General features: G+C 41.2%; 1 protein-coding gene across 1 annotated transcript; it reads right to left on the bottom strand.

The window, feature by feature from the left end:
* Window positions 1–330: 330 nt before the first annotated feature.
* Window positions 331–6,844, bottom strand: LOC308074987 (methylmalonate-semialdehyde/malonate-semialdehyde dehydrogenase [acylating], mitochondrial-like; the record flags this gene model as incomplete). Its single annotated transcript, XM_080414557.1, has 12 exons — window positions 331–466; window positions 759–857; window positions 1,837–2,016; window positions 2,169–2,350; window positions 2,841–3,030; window positions 3,396–3,517; window positions 3,746–4,048; window positions 4,437–4,515; window positions 4,976–5,137; window positions 5,880–5,954; window positions 6,222–6,263; window positions 6,806–6,844. The coding sequence occupies 12 exons, from the start codon at window positions 6,842–6,844 to the stop codon at window positions 362–364; spliced, it is 1,578 nt and encodes a 525-aa protein (XP_080270683.1). The 3' UTR covers window positions 331–361.
* Between the last annotated feature and the right edge of the window lie 11,724 nt (window positions 6,845–18,568).

Raw genomic sequence — 18,568 nt, 5'->3', positions numbered from 1 at the left:
CATGGCATGCATTGTGTTGGAAGGATAACAAACAACGTTTTTCTTAGCTTTGTTAATAGATTGCATTGTTTCCGTTATACAGGTTGTATGCATAGTCAAGATCTTGACACATGTCTACACATTAGGAACATTCTGTACACATCATTCATTAGTAGAAAATCTGCACAGGAGAGAAATTATATTTATCCATCTACAGCTTTATAATGGTTGACTTTCAATGTACCATTAAAATGTGTCAAGAAGACAATCTCTAAACATTAAGGCTTGTCTCATTGAGAGGAGGAGGGTTGGCAACGTCCCTTGAGCTAGTGGGACTGCACAGTAGTTAAAAAAAAATCTATTCACAACACACAGTTGGGGCTTAGCGTCCCATGGTGGGCATGGTAACGGCAGGAGTTTTCAACGTGGCATCTTCAGCTTTCCATTGTGAAGTAACAGTTTTTATCTGTGTGTAAAACTGGATGCCCTGCAGAGGAAAGAACATTTACATCAACACTTACACTACATTTATCAATCACTACAGCCATTCTTCCCTGCGTCACCAGGGGGAATGGAATGGAGAGTATTACGCTTTTGCAGTGAATTCTGGGTATTGTAGAATAAGATAGCAAAGCGCCATGTTCAGAACAGGTATTGAATGTAATCCAAATGTTTTAACACTGATCGACACTGTCACAAATTAGCTATATAGATTATGTTCACACATTTGACAGTTTAGTAAACCTTAATTCCAAGGCACTTGTTCATTTGCTACTTACTGCTTTTCCATAGAAGTTGGTGTCACCTCTGAAGGACCCTCTGGATCCAGTGAAGGAGAACATGGGCAGTGGAACAGGGATGGGAACATTCACTCCAATCTGCAAAACGCAACCAGTCATCTGCATGAGCGCAAGCTTTACACAATAGCGGCCTGGATCTAAGCCTTCGGATGAGTATGTAAATATGATACCTGACAGACCCTATACTTATCTTTAAAACTAACCTAAGAACTGATTTGTTCTCAGTTTTGACAGTGTTTTGTTCATTTGCTTATGAAAGGGAGAGGAATAACTAAACAATAACAAAACATGTTTCTTTTGAAGGCAGTGGAAATGAGCATGCACTGGTTTAGAATGTTTGAAACTGCGGGTGTAATTCTGGACACACTGGAGTCAGACCTTTTGGCCAAGGTATATGGGAGGGAGGGGGGGGAATAAAAGGTGTTTGCTGCATGGAGGTTTGGAAAGGAGTCCAGCACATGGCCTGCAGCATTCCCCGACATGTGAACAGCAAACACAGGGCCATAACTGGGCCCCGCAAGCAAACAAACAGGCTGGTCATACAATATTTATGCTTAAAAGTTTAACAGGTTCCAAGGAATCCCTTTTGAGTTTAATTTAAGATTCCCCCCTCCTCTAATTCTACCAGGAAAAGTCTTGTCCCCCGTGTTTTTATTGAACAGATACATATTTACTGAGGCTATTTGTAGACCCCACGGGATGGAAAGGGGGCACCAAAGTGTATATTTTAACTCTGGAGCAAACAAGGCTATACTTGCCATGGAAAATAATTGTGTGTGTGTGTGTGTGTGTGTGTGTGTGTGTGTGTGTGTGTGTGTGTGTGTGTGTGTGTGTGTGTGTGTGTGTGTGTGTGTGTGTGTGTGTGTGTGTGTGTGTGTGTGTGTGTGTGTGTGTGTGTGTGTGTGTGTGTGTGTGTGTGTGTACACGTGTGTGTACATTTTCAAACAGAAGTGTGACTCCTTGTTTAAAATGCTGTATAGACATTGACAGCGGGCTGTGAATGTAACCGTTCTCCTAAAACAAGAAAACACAAAACAAGGAGATTCTAGTCACTCACCTGGCCCACGTCCACCTCATGAGTGTATTTGCGTGCGGTGGCACCATTTGTGGTGAAGATGGCTGTTCCGTTGCCATAGGGGTTATTGTTGACCATACTGATGGCATCATCCAATGTGTCTGCCTCTAGGACGACCAACACCGGCCCAAAGATCTCCTCAGTGTAACACTTCATCTGGGGCTGGGGGGGGGGAAACAAAACAAAGGAGGACACCTGTGGTCAGACCTCATGACGTGATTCACCATTTGGGCATTTACTATTTTATGTCATTGGGGTAAATACACGGTAGGTGTTGTTAATAATTGAATCAACATAGACATTAATACACATACTGTGACTTTGCTGATGATTGTGGGTCCAACAAAGTTGCCGTTCTCGTAACCCTTGACGTGTACGTTCCTACCGTCAAGGAGTACCGTCGCTCCCTCGTCCACGCCACTCTGGATCAGGCCGTTGACTCTCTCTTTAGCCTGGGGAGAGATCAAAGGCCCCACATCTGCGCCAGGCTGGTCCCCTGACAGGGTCCCCGAAAACAACCGGTTAGAGGTTTACATTATGCATGTACAGTACAGACACTACAAATACTCTTCCAGCCACAAACACACAAAAGCCAGGGCGAGGGGCACTCCAAGACACTCCCTCCAAAATGGCTGTTTAGAGGTTTCCTGTGCAGTCGCACAAATTAGAGTGCATATCGCTGCAAACAAGGGGGAGATTATTCATTCTTTTCTTCCACATCAACTTGCTTTCTCAAAAGATTTGATGCTCCGAGTCACTATTTAGCTCAGGGCTGCGGATTTGGCCACAAACTTGCAGCATGACTGACTGAACATGCTCTCAGTCCCAGCTGACTCCAATGCAAAGTTATAGTAGGGCGCAAGGCGAGAGGTGTGGTTAGGCCGGCGTGGGTGGCCCTAAGAGGGCCAAACCGAAGGCCCCCGGGGATGAATGGGGGCCTAGGAGAGAGGGAGAGAACGGTAGGGCGGGGCGAGAGGGTGGGGTACCTGCATTCACGCGCAGAACCTTGGCACGCTCCACCAGCTCCGGAAGCCAGCTGCGTGCCTCGCCCACCAAGATGGCTGTAGAAAGGGCCATACAGCGTTGTCCTGCCGCCCCGAATGCGGCGCCTACGAGCTGATTAAGGGTATTCTCCTTGTTGGCATCAGGCATCACTACACCATGGTTCTTGGCTCCCTACGGCACATGATTCAATTGACTCATGTGACTTCAATTATTACACAATGGAATGTGAATATTTGTGGCATTTATGTTATCAATATTATGAATATATATAATGGCATAAAAGAGAATGGATAGGAACAGGATAGGTTGTTCAGATTAGATATTAAATTGCTTCCCCATAATTCAGCAGTGTTGCCCAATTCCAATCTCTGTTCTGTATCTCATTTTATATGTACAGTTGGCAATAAGGAAGAGCAAAAACAAAATCCAACAACAATTTGTGGGCCAATGCTGCCACCTTCTGGTCATTTCTGAAAACGGTAATATCTGAAATGCAAATCTTATAGTACATTCTGACTTGGGTTTTCCATACTCACCATATTAGACTGAACCCTCTTTCCATTTTTTGATCCCCTCTCATAGATATACTCTCCAGCTTGGTTAGAGCCAACAAAGCTGATTGCTTTGATGGCTGGATGATCACAAACGAAATTTACAGCTGTGAGAGAAAGGCAGATACACAATGTCTATTAGCATCACTACTTATCTTATACTTACGGTACATTTAATATTATTCATTTCATTATCTGTTCCAACTTGTGATATTACAGCTTACGGGTAATTTATACTTTGCTACACGGCCCTTTCACTCGACAGAAATACGTAATTTTTATTGAAGGGTTGCTGAAAGGGTTGTGCAACGTAGGAAGAATAGATCACTTCATACCATCATGCTGGCCATGGATGATGTTAAGTGTTCCATCTGGCGCACCAGCATCCTGCAGCATCTTGGCCAGCAGCATGGTACAGGCGGGCACACGTTCCGATGGCTTCAGGAGGTAGGTATTACCACACACCAAGCCCATGGGGAACATCCAGAGAGGGATCATGGCGGGAAAGTTGAAGGGGGCGATGCCGGCGACCACCCCAAGGGGCAGGCGGTATGAGTAGATGTCCATGTCTTTGGTGACGGAGGGCAGGGTCTCCCCAAGCATCAGAGAGGTAATGCTGCAGCAGTGCTCCACCACCTCTGGAGGAAATAACCATACAACCATACAGTAAAACAAACATAAATGTGTATCAAGACCACCGAAAGGCAAAACATAGAACAACAAGGTCTTCATTCAACTTATTGAAAGAGCACCTAAAGCAAGCAATCGCATAATGTGACAGCTAAACACAGGGGACACTTGCATTTTCACTAAAACAGATTGTGGATGTGCAGGGGTGTAGGTTAATAATTCCACATAAACCAGTCTCTGGAAGGTGGAAACAAGCAGGTAAACTCATTCAAAGTGCTGGAATAGACTCTACATGATGAACTGTTCCCATTACTGCAGAGCACGTTTAGGGTGTATGTATACGTTGGTCTTTAGAAAGGCAGGGATGTGTGTGTCTGTGTGTGGTAAGTAACTTACGCAATCCCCTGAACACATCCCCCTCTGCATCTGCAAGGGTCTTGCCCTGTTCTACAGTGATTGACTTGGCGAGTTCTTTCTGCAACACACAAGGAAACCTCACATTTTCAACTTAACTCATCACATTTAAGTCTCAACTGACGCATCAAAGTAAAACGTCAACAACAGTGTATGTAGTAACACTCCAGTGTCAGGTAAGGTTATCAATTTATGATCAACACAGGCAAGGTAAAGATAGCTGAACCTGAAAGAAGTATTAGGCAATGTACTGCACCAGTGATTCTCAAGCATTTTGCCGACATTGATATGCATTAGGCCACAAACCCATTTTATAAAGAAAAAATGTTTTATGTCTGAGACAATCTATTCTGTGTTACAAACACCTGGGGGTCGCTGGACCCCACATTGAAATCCAGTGTACTACACAATTAAAAAAGGTACATAGGAGATATGACATGCATTCCTAAAACCAAGGTCTTAACTGAACTCTGTGAGGTTTAAAACTACACTATGAGCTGTTGAACCTTTCACTGACTTACAATGTTGTCCTTGATAATCTGCTGATAGCGCAGAAAGATCTGCTGCCGAGCCAAGATGGAGGTCTCGGACCAGGATTTATAGGCCCTGGAGCAAGAGTCCACAGCCGCCAGCATCTCCTCCTGGGTGGCCTTGGGTATGCGAGATATTACCTCATTGGTAGCCTGCATCCAAGAAGATAAAATAGAACGCCTTAATGGGACATTATGAAAAACATCGAGACGTATGTAGACAGGCTGAAGAAGGGGGGTAGATTCATAACGTATAACATATCACCTAAATAAATATTAGATAAATATTAGATAATGTAGTGTAGTGTTGAGTGAGAAATGTTTTGATGAACTGGAGGTCATAGGGTGTCATCCAACAAAATGCTTCTCAGGCTTAGGACTATTAAAACAACTAAGAGAGAAGACTGGAGCACACTGATAATTTACAGACATTAATGTGCAAAGAAAATCTCCAACTGATGTTTCGACACCTACTGTCTACTGTCAAAGGACATTTTCTTCAAGTTGGTAACAATGATGTAAATGGTTAACTCCATAGGATGCTCATCTGAGATACCCCTCGGTCAGGGGGCCGGTCAGGGGGACATTTAGTAAACTACAGTACATGGCAAACGTTCAAAGTCCTAGTCAAAACTAATCTTATGACTGGAATGTGGTCACTGTATGTGACGTGTGTCTTTTCACCAAAATGACCAAGAGGCTGCCGGCCAAACTTTCCCATGAAGGACATTATACCCTGACACTGCATAGACCTGTACAGGAAAAAGTTGAATGACTTAATAATTAAGCTGCTGTAGGCCATTTTCCTAGAGAAAACAGTTTGCATCAGAAAGTGCATAATAACCTTAAAAAGTGAGTGTACTGTTATGTGGTATACACCAGATGAAGTACTTACAGGATTGTGAATATCAAGCCACTCTGAAGTGTTGGATTCAACAAACTTGCCATCTATGAACAGCTTAGTGGTTGGCTGGAAGGAGAGATGATACATTATATCTGCATCTTTTCACCATATATATAACTTATCGTGTATGTAGCTGATCATTATAATTCTGGTTCATTGTGTCATGTAACAGATGGAGGAGACTAGTGATATTAATAACATGTCATCCACTCACCACAGAGGAGGAGTAACTCACTTGTGGGGCCTGTACAAAAGACAGAGCAGGTGCTTAGTGCAGGTTGTGTTGCAAAACTGTGCAATACAGACAATATTAATAATATTTCATCCACTCACCGCCACAGAGGAGTAACACATGCGCCCCACTTGAAGTGGGACCTGTACAAAAGACAGAGCAGGTGCTTAGTGCAGGTTGTGTTGCAATACACATTATCAGAATTGTATAGCTTATGATAATGTAAAACATTAATGCAAAAGAGAGCATTGTCCAGTTTCAACCAGCCTTTACAAGATTAATGTGCAACTATGAGACACAGTCATGACTGCACTTGTGGGGGTCAAAGTCAAACCATGCATAATGAACGTGGACTCTGGAGCTGAGGTTCCGCTAACAGGTGGACTGATAAAGACCCCGAAAAGTGATTAAAAGAGATACATATATGCCTGTCTGGTTGCAAATGCACTTCTTTCACAGTGTTAAAATAATCATAGAGTGCCTCTTCCAAAACGATGAACAGACAGATGAAGCATTGTGAAATAATTCTCAGTAACTGAAGAAATCAACTCCATTAGTGAAGAACAAAGTAGTTTACAGAACAATCTGGCACACCATATCCTGCAACAACATGTAATCCACCAATTTGTAAACATTGATGTCAAGAGGCGATTAGTTTGTTTTAGTTATCATACATTTTTCTTACCTTTTTCTGCAACAGTGACCTCATTGCAGTCGATGCCATTGTGGAAATCCTATGAATTAAATTACTATTAATTATTATTGTACAAAAAATGACCCCTCTGACGTCCAGGTATAGGAGGACACTGGCCAGTTTGACAGGAGGCTCACAATCCTTCACCTACTTGGGTTCACTCAAGTGGGCGGGCACGGGAGAAAAGCGTGACCTGCCATTGGCTCTTACAAAGTACGCCTATGAGCTGAGCCATTGTATTGGCCTTTGTCCAGACTAGACAACCATTGGATACAATGTTTATCGGTGTTGATTATCATAACTTGGTCAAAAATAAAACATCTAGACAAGCAGCAAAACATGCCAAAGAGAAAAAACATTTTAACTGCATATTTATTGACTCCGCCAGGCCGAAAGGCATGGCGAGAGAGTATGTTTTGCACCCTGTCCGTCCGTCTGTCTGTCCGCAGCTATTCTCTGGCACCGTTGGCTTGATCGCAGCGAAACTGTGCACACACACTCCCTGGATACCAATTCCGAACTTCTGCCCCAAATTTTTCACATGGGCCTTTTTTAGCGCCACCAGGAGGCCGATTTGTGCAAAACATATTTTTTGACAGTACTCCTACAGATTTTGTCCAAAAATCTCGCAAATCGGTACACAGTATCTCTATAGTCATTAAACAAAAAGAGTCTTTCCGATTTTTCATATTCCATCCTGATTGGCTAAAAATGGCTTCCAAAGTTTGCATGAGTGCTTTGTTTTCAACAAAATGCCTCAAATCATGAACACAGCATGCAATTTCCGTGAAATTTTGCACGCATATTTCTACCATGCAGAGGAAGAAATGCCACTTGAAAATGTTCAAATCAGCCTCATGGTGGCGCTATAACAGGCCGATTCATGTTTTTACCTATAACTGCACCGATCTGTGTAAAACTTTGTATGCGCACTCCCTAGAGGTCAAGGAAAAACCTTTGCCCTGCATTTTTCACATTTGCCTTTCATAGCGCCACCAGGAGGCTGACTTATGTAAAACACATTTCTTTATATTACTCCTTCCGATTGTATCCAAATTTCACGCAAATCGGTACACATGATCTCCATAGTCATGTGATCCAGACGGATGTGTTTGATTTTTCATATTCCATCCTCATTGGCTAAGATTGACAAGTTTGCAGTAGTGGCTTGTTTTGAACAAAATTCCGCAAATCATGAACGCACCGTCCGATTGCGGTCAAGCTTTGCACCCACATTCACACTATGTTGAGGAACAAATGCCACCCTTTTAACATTGGCCTGTTATAGCGCCACCAGCAGGTCTAATTTAGCAAAAAAAAACTAAAAACACAAAATGCCTCAAACCATGAATGCATGTCCGATTGCCGTGCAAGGCCTAAGAACAAATGGCACCCTTTAAACATTGGCCTATTATAGCGCCACCAGGAGGCCACAATAACCTACCTGACCTGGCGGAGACCTGTGCTCCGAGGAGCACTTTTTCTAGTTTTGACATGTATTTTGTTTGTATCGTTGTTTGTTGTTAGTTAAAGCAGAATGAAAACTGAGTTGAAGCAGGCAGCATGGTAGCTCACTGTGTGAATACACTGTCTATGTGGTCCGAAGGTCAAGAGTTCAAATCCTCCTGCTTCTTTACTCTGAAGCATGTTTTGAAGACTAGCATTCAGAAACGACACTTGAAAGCACTAAAAGAAAAGTGTTTAAATGTGTGGAGGTGCCGTAGGGCAGCGGATAATTGGTGGACACCTCTGTGGCCTCTTGTTTCCACACAGTAACGTTGGGGGGTCATGGCATCAAAAATAACACCCACCTGACCTTTTATATAACCACCAGGGACGTGCAGAGGGATTTGGAGAGGCAGGGGCTGGAATTTCAAAAAGGCACCCATTGGATTTTTTTAAATTAAGAATTACCATACTTTTAGGCCCGAAACCTCGACAAATCCAAAAATCACTGCGTGCTTAATGTCCTGAAAGTCACACACCCAACAAGTTTTGAACTAACCTCGGATCACCTGTCTTTCCACCTCGGAGGAAAGCCTGGTATTCGTTATTAAAGACCCATGTGACGGGTAAAAGGGCAGGGGCTCGAGCCCCTTTTCATGTCTCTGTGTGCACGTACCTGATAACCACGGTAACAATGTCAATTTGAAAAGCTATTGAGACAGCATAATGCAATGACTTCATTTTTTTTTGTTTACAATGTTGGACAGAAGGCCATGTACAGTATCTACACTGGACGAGGACCCCAAATTGACGTGTATTTGGCTGGGGACCCCTATGGTCCAAAAATATATAAATAAATACAACAATGAAATAAATAAAATCCACAACGAAATACATTAAAAACGCAATGATACAAAAAACATAATGTAATAAATAAATACATTCATTTATTTATTAAGCTACATGATGCAGCTTTAAATGCTGACATATTTCAACTTTACTAACTGAAGGCTAACATACTAAAGAACGCTTCAAGAATACTAAGAGACATCTGTTGAGAGTAACTGAGTGATGGTGTAGTGGTCTATTGATCAGACTCCTAGCACAGACATTCCATGTTCAAGCCCCAGTCCCCAATGTGCCTTTAATTATTTTGGGGGAATGACCCATCACGTTCATGCAATGTCAATGTACAATGTTTCTTACGTCTGAGTAGCTCAGTTGAAAGAGCTCTTGACTCTGAACAACAAAAGGTCATGCGATCGAATCCTGGAATTGGCAAATCAGCATGTGTGTCTGTCTAGTGTTGTAATAGGGATAGACTCCAGTGTTCTTGGCTGTTGCTGACAATAAGCCCACTTGTAAAGTCAAAATGCCAAATGCCTTTAATTAATTTGGGGGAATGACCCATCACGTTCATGTAATGTCAATGTACAAATCTCAGTGTGCTTGGTTAGCTCTGTCGGAAGAGCTCTTGACTTCAGACCATTAGTTCATGGGATCGAAATCCCAGTATAGGCAACTCGGCATCTGTCCCCCATGGGTCTAATATGTTTTTTCACCTTTAAATGGCCATTGCCATTGACAATGCATTGGGCGCTTAAAGTTAAATATTCAAAAAACTACAAATTATTTCAAAGTAAAAATCTCAAGCATGCATGTCCACAGTAAGGTGGATTTTTTTTATTGTGAATCAAGTTTATAGGTTAAAGTATGAAGGAACAGCGAGGTGCCAAAGTTTCCAGATGTAAGTTTTAAAAGTTAAATATATCAAAAACTGCAAAACATTTCAAAGTAAAAAGTGCAAGCATTTGTGTCCACAGTAAGATGAATTAAATAAGGTGAATTAAAGGTAGGGTAAGTGATTTTCTTTGGTTAAAATAAGTGTTAAATAGCTCTATATTCTGATAGTACTCATTGCTATAGAGTGTTTGTTCAGTAAAAGGAGTCTCCTTGTCTCTCCTGCTCTTTATTAAACAGAAAATGCATTTTCGTTTCAGTTTCAGTTTCATTTCCAATTTTATCCAATCAGGATAGAGAACTCAATCAGGATATAGATTAAACAAGTGAAATTGGAAGTGATGACACTAAGAAATGAGCAGGCAAAATTGGAACTGGAACACTATAAAAATGAAGCTTAAAAATGGGTACTTTCTCCTGATTGGCTGAGATTTTGACACCTACCGGAAAATGTATTTTCTGTTTATTAAAGACCTGGAGAGACGGGGAGACTCCTGTTACTGAACAAACACTCTATAGCAATGATTACTATCAGAATATAGTGCTTTAACCTTTTAACAAAATACTTTTTGTTTTAACCCAAAAATATCACTTACCCTACCTTTAAATAAGCCTCGGCTTAAGTCAAATCCAGGCTTGACAAAGTCGGTCCGTATAGCCTGGTTTATTCCGTTCCATGAACGCCAAGCCAGGCTGAAAAGGAGCGACTTTGTCGAGCTAGGCCTTGTCAAGCCAGGCTGTGTCGAGCCAGGATAATGAAGCCAGGCTGAATGGGCGGCGACGTATTTCTATAAAAGACCATGAACTCGAGCGCAGATTCCTTCAACTTGACCAATCACGGCGGCGGAGAACAAAACCCGAGCAGCGTTTTTCTCTGTTGGCCGAACAGCAGCAGCTCATGGAATCATATGAGGAAATTAAACATATAATTAACAGAAAAGGAAACACGGCCGCTGTTATTAAATCCAGGGAGAAATCGTGGCAAAGTATTGCCGACAAATTAAATACAAAGTCGTCCAAAAATATATACAATTTATATATATAGTCCATAAATATATAATTCTGTTAGGCTTAAACATGAGGAGTTTAAGTGAATATCGCCTACTAATAATCTACAATGCTATATGCGCCATGCATGCAATGTTGAGATTACATGGAATCCATCTATTTATATATCTGCAGTGCCGCCCACGGGAGTAACGGGGGTCCCCGGGGGGTTGCCGTTACCCGCGGCGGTAAGGCTTGGGTCCCGGCTACCGGGGAGACATCAAATTTCTCTTTTGGGTCTTGAGTCCCAAGACTCAAGACCCAAAAGAGTCTTGAATCACGACAGAGGCTCCCGCGGAGACATCAAATTTCTCTTTTGGGCCTTGAGGCCCAAGACTCAAGGCCCAAAAGAGAAATTTGATGTCTCCGCGGGAAACTCTGTCTTGACTCAAGACCCAAAAGAGAAATTTGATGTCATACGAGGAATCATACGAGGAAGTAAAATGTATAATAAGCAAGAAAGGAAACATGGCCGCAATAAATGGATCCAGGGAGAAAGCGTGGCAAAGTATTGCCGACAAATTAAATGCACAAGTCATCCAAAAATATATACAATTTATATACAAGTCCATAAATATATAATTCAGTTAGGCTTAAACATGAGGAATGTATAGTGAATATTGGAATTATCGCCTACTAATCTACAATGCGATATATATGTATATGTGTATATGTATGTGTATGTGTATATATATATATATATATATATATATATATATATATATATATATATATATATATATATATAAAACGGACGTCCAAACGACGTCTGAGTCAGGACCTCAGAGTGCGTTGCAAAAAGACGTTGCAAAGAGACGTTGAACAGGGATTTATAGTCCCACCCTTTTCACATTGGCCTGTTATAGCGCCACCAGGAGGCCACAATAACCGACGTGACCTGGCGGAGACCTGTTGAGCACTTTTTCTAGTTACATTCTCAATTCCACCTTCCATGCTAGCATGGCACGTGAGTCAGGAGTACAAACCATGGCTCAAATGATGAATCAAGGGTTTATAAACAGAATGTTTAAGGACCAAAACTCCAGAAGGAAAAAAATCACTCTCCGTCTAAATTCTCAAAGGTGGGTGAAGTATTACATTCTCAGTTAATCATTACATTCTCAATTGCATGTCGGATGCTAGCATGGCACATGCGTCAGGAGTACAAACCATGGCTGAAATGATAAATCAGGGGTTCATAATCTGAGTATTCTGGGTTCAAAACTCCTGAAGAACATTTTTCACTTTCCATCTAAATTGTGAAAAGTGAGTGAAGTATTACATTCCCGTTCACATCTCCTATGCTAGTGTGGCTCAATAGATGAATCAGGGGTTTATAATTCAAAGGTTTTGGGTTCAAAGCTTACAAAGAGCATTTTTCACTTTCCATCTAAATTGTGAAAGGTGTGTTACTGTAACTATTACATTCCCGATTGCTTCTTCCATGCTAGCATGGCTCAAATGATAACTCAGGGGTTTCAGATCCGAGGGTTCTGGGGTTCAAAGCTCCCAAAGAGCATTTTTCACTTTCCATCTAAATTGTGAAAGGTGAGTTAACTATTACATTCCCGATTTCTTGTCCTATGCCAGCGTGGCTCAATAGAAGAATCAGGGGTTTATAATCCAAAGATTCTGGGTTCAAAACTCCCAAAGAGCATTTTTCACTTTCCATCTAAATTGTAAAAGGTGAGTTAAGTATTACATTCCCAATTGTATCTTCTATGCCAGCGTGGCTCAATAGATGAATCAGCGGTTTATAAACCAAAGGTTCAGGGTTCAAAACTCAACTAATACAAAAGTCCACTAATACAAAATATCTCAAACAACCAAAACAACAATCAATACAAAGCTTCAAAGTGCCTCAATAAAAAAACATAAAACAGTGGTCAAAAAAATAACAAATAAGTTTACTATAATTCTAATAATGTCAATGACATACAACACAAATTACTTTGCTTAGTATGTAAATGTATTAAGCTCCTCCCACTGGAGGTGGGCTTTACCCATGCTCCTCCCCCTCCTACCGGAGCTAAAAGAGGGCGGGAGGAGGAAGGCGGGCTGATTCCACGCTCCTCGCCTTAAAAAGAGCAAAGATAGAGATTTACCAGGCCCAAGATTCAAACCCCCAACCTTCCACCTGCGAGGCCTCTCCTTTTCTCTTGCGCCACCAGGCTTTTCACACTAATTAGAAACTCGAGGTAATATTTGAAGTTTAAGGGAGAGGTGGCAGGTCAAAAGTTGAAAGTCTACAGCAAACACCTCTCCCCCTGACAGAATGACTGAATCTACTAGATTCACTGATGATCAGGGTTCATTATGACACAACTTTTTTGAGCTTTAGGTTATTGTTAAAAACCATCTTTTGAAAAAAAAAAACATGCAACAGATGGTTGGAGAGCAAACAGAGGGATGTTTAATGTTATCAAAACACATATTCGTTATTGTCATATCTTAGTCATTTATCAATTTCAGAAGACCAAAACTAGCAGCTTTAATCAAGAGTGTGAACCTGGCTCAGAGTTCAAACAAAATAAGAGCAATACACTAAAACACAGAATTGATTATGAATATAAAGACAAAGACTAATTAACTAATTGTTTATGAGTGAGTCTGCAGAATCTGTAGTGGATGTGTATAAAGCAGTGGTTTTCAAAGTGGGGTCCAGGGGACCCTCATGGTTTCTTGAGGGTCATTTTTCCTTACACTCCTGAGTGTACAAAATGGAACCAAATGGACCCCTAATGGTCCATTTGTACACTCTCAGAGATATGGGGGTCATTGAAATTAAAATGTCTTAGAAGTAAGGAGTTGGATGATGGATGCAAACCAAAAGACAAACAAGCCCAAATGTGAGAGGGGAGAATGAGAGACTCCAAAAGTAATGAAGACTGCTGTCACTATGCGAGTCAGGAGGGAGTGCAGGACAGAAAGACCAAGGCAGACTAGTTCAGATACAAGGAGTTTTCTTGTTTTTATTATGACAAAAACCAGGGAACACAAGGAGCACGAGTAGGGCTATAGGAGGGCACTTGCAAGTTTCACTTGTAAAAGCACAAGAAGAAAGCCTACATACACCGAATCAAGGAGACTAGATCAAACACTAAGATACTCACAGACAACTACATACAACAAACAGACTGGCAGTGAAGGGCAAACAGAAACACAGTGGAGACACAGGTGCTTATCTATGGACAATCAACACACGATTGGCTAGGGCTAAACAAGACACAGGTGAACAACATTTGTAAATGACATGGTGAGACAAGACAGGTAGCAGCAAACAGGAAACACTCAGACATCACTACAAAACAAAAGGTACACAAGTGTAAATTAAAACTAGAACTAAGAAGATATATTTCTAAAATATGTAAAGAAACACAACTGTATTGTAAAATACCAAGTATAACTAAGAAACAAGGAACACAACAAGAAAACACAACAGTTATTGTTAAAAAAAAACATCTGTTGGAACATTTTTTTCTGCACCCAGATTTACTCTTTCATTGAGAGCAAACAGAGGGATGTTTAATGTCATCAAAATACAAATCCGTTATTGTCATATCGTATAGTCATTAAATAGAGTTGCATCTTCCATATCAGTGTGGCTCAGGAGATATACCAGGGATTCATAAGCTGAAGGTTAAAGGCGGTTACACACCGGCGAATATACGAATATACGCAAAATTCGGACTCGTTCCGAATAATTAAAAGACGCTTTTTTTGCTCCGCGAAACTGGTGTGGAAGCTTGCATTGACTTTATAAGGTTTTTAAAAAAAACGTATTATTCGCATGGAAAAAATCGCCCCGGTGTGTAAGGACCTTTAGAGTTTGAAACTCCTTAATATAGTTTTTCACTCTCAATCTAAAATCGAAGAGGTTGTTTAAGTATTGCATTCTTACGTGAGTTTTCCATGTTCGTGTGGCTCAAGGTATTATTCAGGGTTTTATAAATAAAAGGTTCAGGGATCAAACCTCATGAAGAACATTATCATCACTCTATCTAAATTCTAAAAGGGGGGTTAAATATTACATTCTCGGTTGCATCTTCAATGCCACTGTGGCTCAAATATTAAATCAGTGGTTTATAAACAGAAAGTTTAAGGGCCAAAACTCCAGAAGAAAAACATTCACCCTCCGTCTAAATTCTCGAAGGTGGGTGAAGTAATACATTCTCTACTGCATCTTCCATGCCACCTAGAATGTGAGATAAATCAGTGATTTATGAACCGTTGGTTAAAGGTTCAAAACTCCTAAAGAACTTTTTCACTCTCCATCTAAATTCTAAAAGGTGGGTTAAGTATCACATTCTTAGTTAATTATTGTCTCCGCCAGGCCGAAAGGCATGGCGAGAGAGTATGTTTTACCCCCTGTCCGTGTGTCCGTCCGTCCGTCCGTCCGTCCGTCCGTCCGTCCGTCCTTCTGTCTGTTACCAGCTAATCTCCGCTACCGTTGGCCCGGTTGCTGTGAAACTGCACACACACACTCCCTGGATGCCACAGCAGAACCTCTGCCCAAAATGTTTCACATGGGCCTGTTATAGCGCCACCAGGAGGCCGATTTGTGCAAAACACATTTTTGGATATTACTCCTACAGATTTTAGCTAAACATCACGCAAATCGGTACACAGTATCTCTATAGTCATGTGATCAAGACTGATCTGTCCGATATTTCATATTCCATCCTGATTGGCTAAGGTTGGCTTCCAAAGTTGGCAGGATTGGTCCGTTTTGAACAAAATGTCTCAAATCATGAACGCAGCGTGTGATTTCCGTGAAAATTTGCACGCACATTCCCACTAGGCCAAGGAAGAAATGCCACCCTTTTCACATTGGCCTGTTATAGCGCCACCAGCAGGTCTAATTTAGCAAAACACATTTTTGCAACAAAATGCCTCAAATCATGAATGCACGCTCATTCCCACTAGGCCGAGGAAGAAATGCCACCCTTTTCACATTGGCCTGTTATAGCGCCACCAGGAGGCCACAATAACCGACGTGACCTGGAGGAGACCTGTGCTCCGAGGAGCACTTTTTCTAGTTACATTCTCAATTCCACCTTCCATGCTAGCATGGCATGTGAGTCAGGAGTACAAACCATGGCTCAAATGATGAATCAAGGGTTTATAAACAGAACGTTTAAGGACCAAAACTCCAGAAGGAAAAAAATCACTCTCCGTCTAAATTCTCAAAGGTGGGTGAAGTATTACATTCTCAGTTAATCATTACATTCTCATTTGCATGTTGCATGCTAGCATGGCACATGCGTCAGGAGTACAAACCATGGCTGAAATGATAAATTAGGGGTTCATAATCTGAATATTCTGGGTTCAAAACTCCCGAAGAACATTTTTCACTTTCCATCTAAATTGTGAAAAGTGAGCTAAGTATTACATTCCCGTTCACATCTCCTATGCCAGTGTGGCTCAATAGATGAATCAGGGGTTTATAATCCAAAGGTCTGGGTTCAAAGCTTACAAAGAGCATTTTTCACTTTCCATCTAAATTGTGAAAGGTGTGATAAGTATTACATTCCCGATTGCTTCTTCCATGCTAACATGGCTCAAATGATAACTCAGGGGTTTAAAATCCGAGGGTTCTGGCTTCAAAGCTCCCAAAGAGCATTTTTCACTTTCCATCTAAATTGTGAAAGGTGAGTTAACTATTACATTCGCGATTATATCTCCTATGCCAGCGTGGCTCAATAGAAGAATCAAGGGTTTATAATCCAAAGATTCTGGGTTCAAAACTCCCAAAGAGCATTTTTCACTTTCCATCTAAATTGTAAAAGGTGAGTTAAGTATTACATTCCCAATTGCATCTTCTATGCCAGCGTGGCTCAATAGATGAATCAGCGGTTTATAAACCAAAGGTTCAGGGTTCAAACCTCAACTAATACAAAAGTCCACTCCAACAACTAATACAAAATATCTCAAACAACCAAAACAACAATCAATACAAAACTTCAAAGTGCCTCAATAAAAAAACATACAACAGTGGTCAAAGAAATAACAAATAAGTCGGCTATAATGCTAATAATGTTAATGCTATACAACACAAATTCCTTTGCTTAGTATGTAAATTTATTAAGCTCCTCCCCCTGGAGGTGGGCTTTACCCATGCTCCTCCCCCTCCTACCGGAGCTAAAAGAGGGCGTGAGGAGGGAGGCGGGCTGGTTCCACGCTCCTCGCCTTAAAAAGAGCAAAGATAGAGATTTACCAGGACCAAGATTCAAACCCCCAACCTTCCACCTGCGAGGCCTCTCCTTTTCTCTTGCGCCACCAGGCTTTTCACACTAAATAGAAACTCGAGGTAATATTTGAATTTTAAGGGAGAGGTGGCAGGTCAAAAGTTGAAAGTCTACAGCAAACACCTCTCCCCCTGACAGAATGACTGAATCTACTAGATTCACTGATGATCAGGGTTCATTATGACACAACTTTTTTGAGCTTTAGGTTATTGTTAAAAACCATCTTTTGAAAAAAAAAAACATGCAACAGATGGTTGGAGAGCAAACAGAGGGATGTTTAATGTTATCAAAACACATATTCGTTATTGTCATATCTTAGTCATTTATCAATTTCAGAAGACCAAAACTAGCAGCTTTAATCAAGAGTGTGAACCTGGCTCAGAGTTCAAACAAAATAAGAGCAATACACTAAAACACAGAATTGATTATGAATATAAAGACAAAGACTAATTAACTAATTGTTTATGAGTGAGTCTGCAGAATCTGTAGTGGATGTGTATAAAGCAGTGGTTTTCAAAGTGGGGTCCAGGGGACCCTCATGGTTTCTTGAGGGTCATTTTTCCTTACACTCCTGAGTGTACAAAATGGAACCAAATGGACCCCTAATGGTCCATTTGTACACTCTCAGAGATATGGGGGTCATTGAAATTAAAATGTCTTAGAAGTAAGGAGTTGGATGATGGATGCAAACCAAAAGACAAACAAGCCCAAATGTGAGAGGGGAGAATGAGAGACTCCAAAAGTAATGAAGACTGCTGTCACTATGCGAGTCAGGAGGGAGTGCAGGACAGAAAGACCAAGGCAGACTAGTTCAGATACAAGGAGTTTTCTTGTTTTTATTATGACAAAAACCAGGGAACACAAGGAGCACGAGTAGGGCTATAGGAGGGCACTTGCAAGTTTCACTTGTAAAAGCACAAGAAGAAAGCCTACATACACCGAATCAAGGAGACTAGATCAAACACTAAGATACTCACAGACAACTACATACAACAAACAGACTGGCAGTGAAGGGCAAACAGAAACACAGTGGAGACACAGGTGCTTATCTATGGACAATCAACACACGATTGGCTAGGGCTAAACAAGACACAGGTGAACAACATTTGTAAATGACATGGTGAGACAAGACAGGTAGCAGCAAACAGGAAACACTCAGACATCACTACAAAACAAAAGGTACACAAGTGTAAATTAAAACTAGAACTAAGAAGATATATTTCTAAAATATGTAAAGAAACACAACTGTATTGTAAAATACCAAGTATAACTA

Source organism: Gymnoscopelus braueri (genome assembly GCF_963280865.1).
Source record: "Gymnoscopelus braueri genome assembly, chromosome: 19".
Taxonomy (NCBI): Eukaryota; Metazoa; Chordata; class Actinopteri; order Myctophiformes; family Myctophidae; genus Gymnoscopelus; species Gymnoscopelus braueri.
This window is presented reverse-complemented; position numbering and strand designations above follow the sequence as displayed.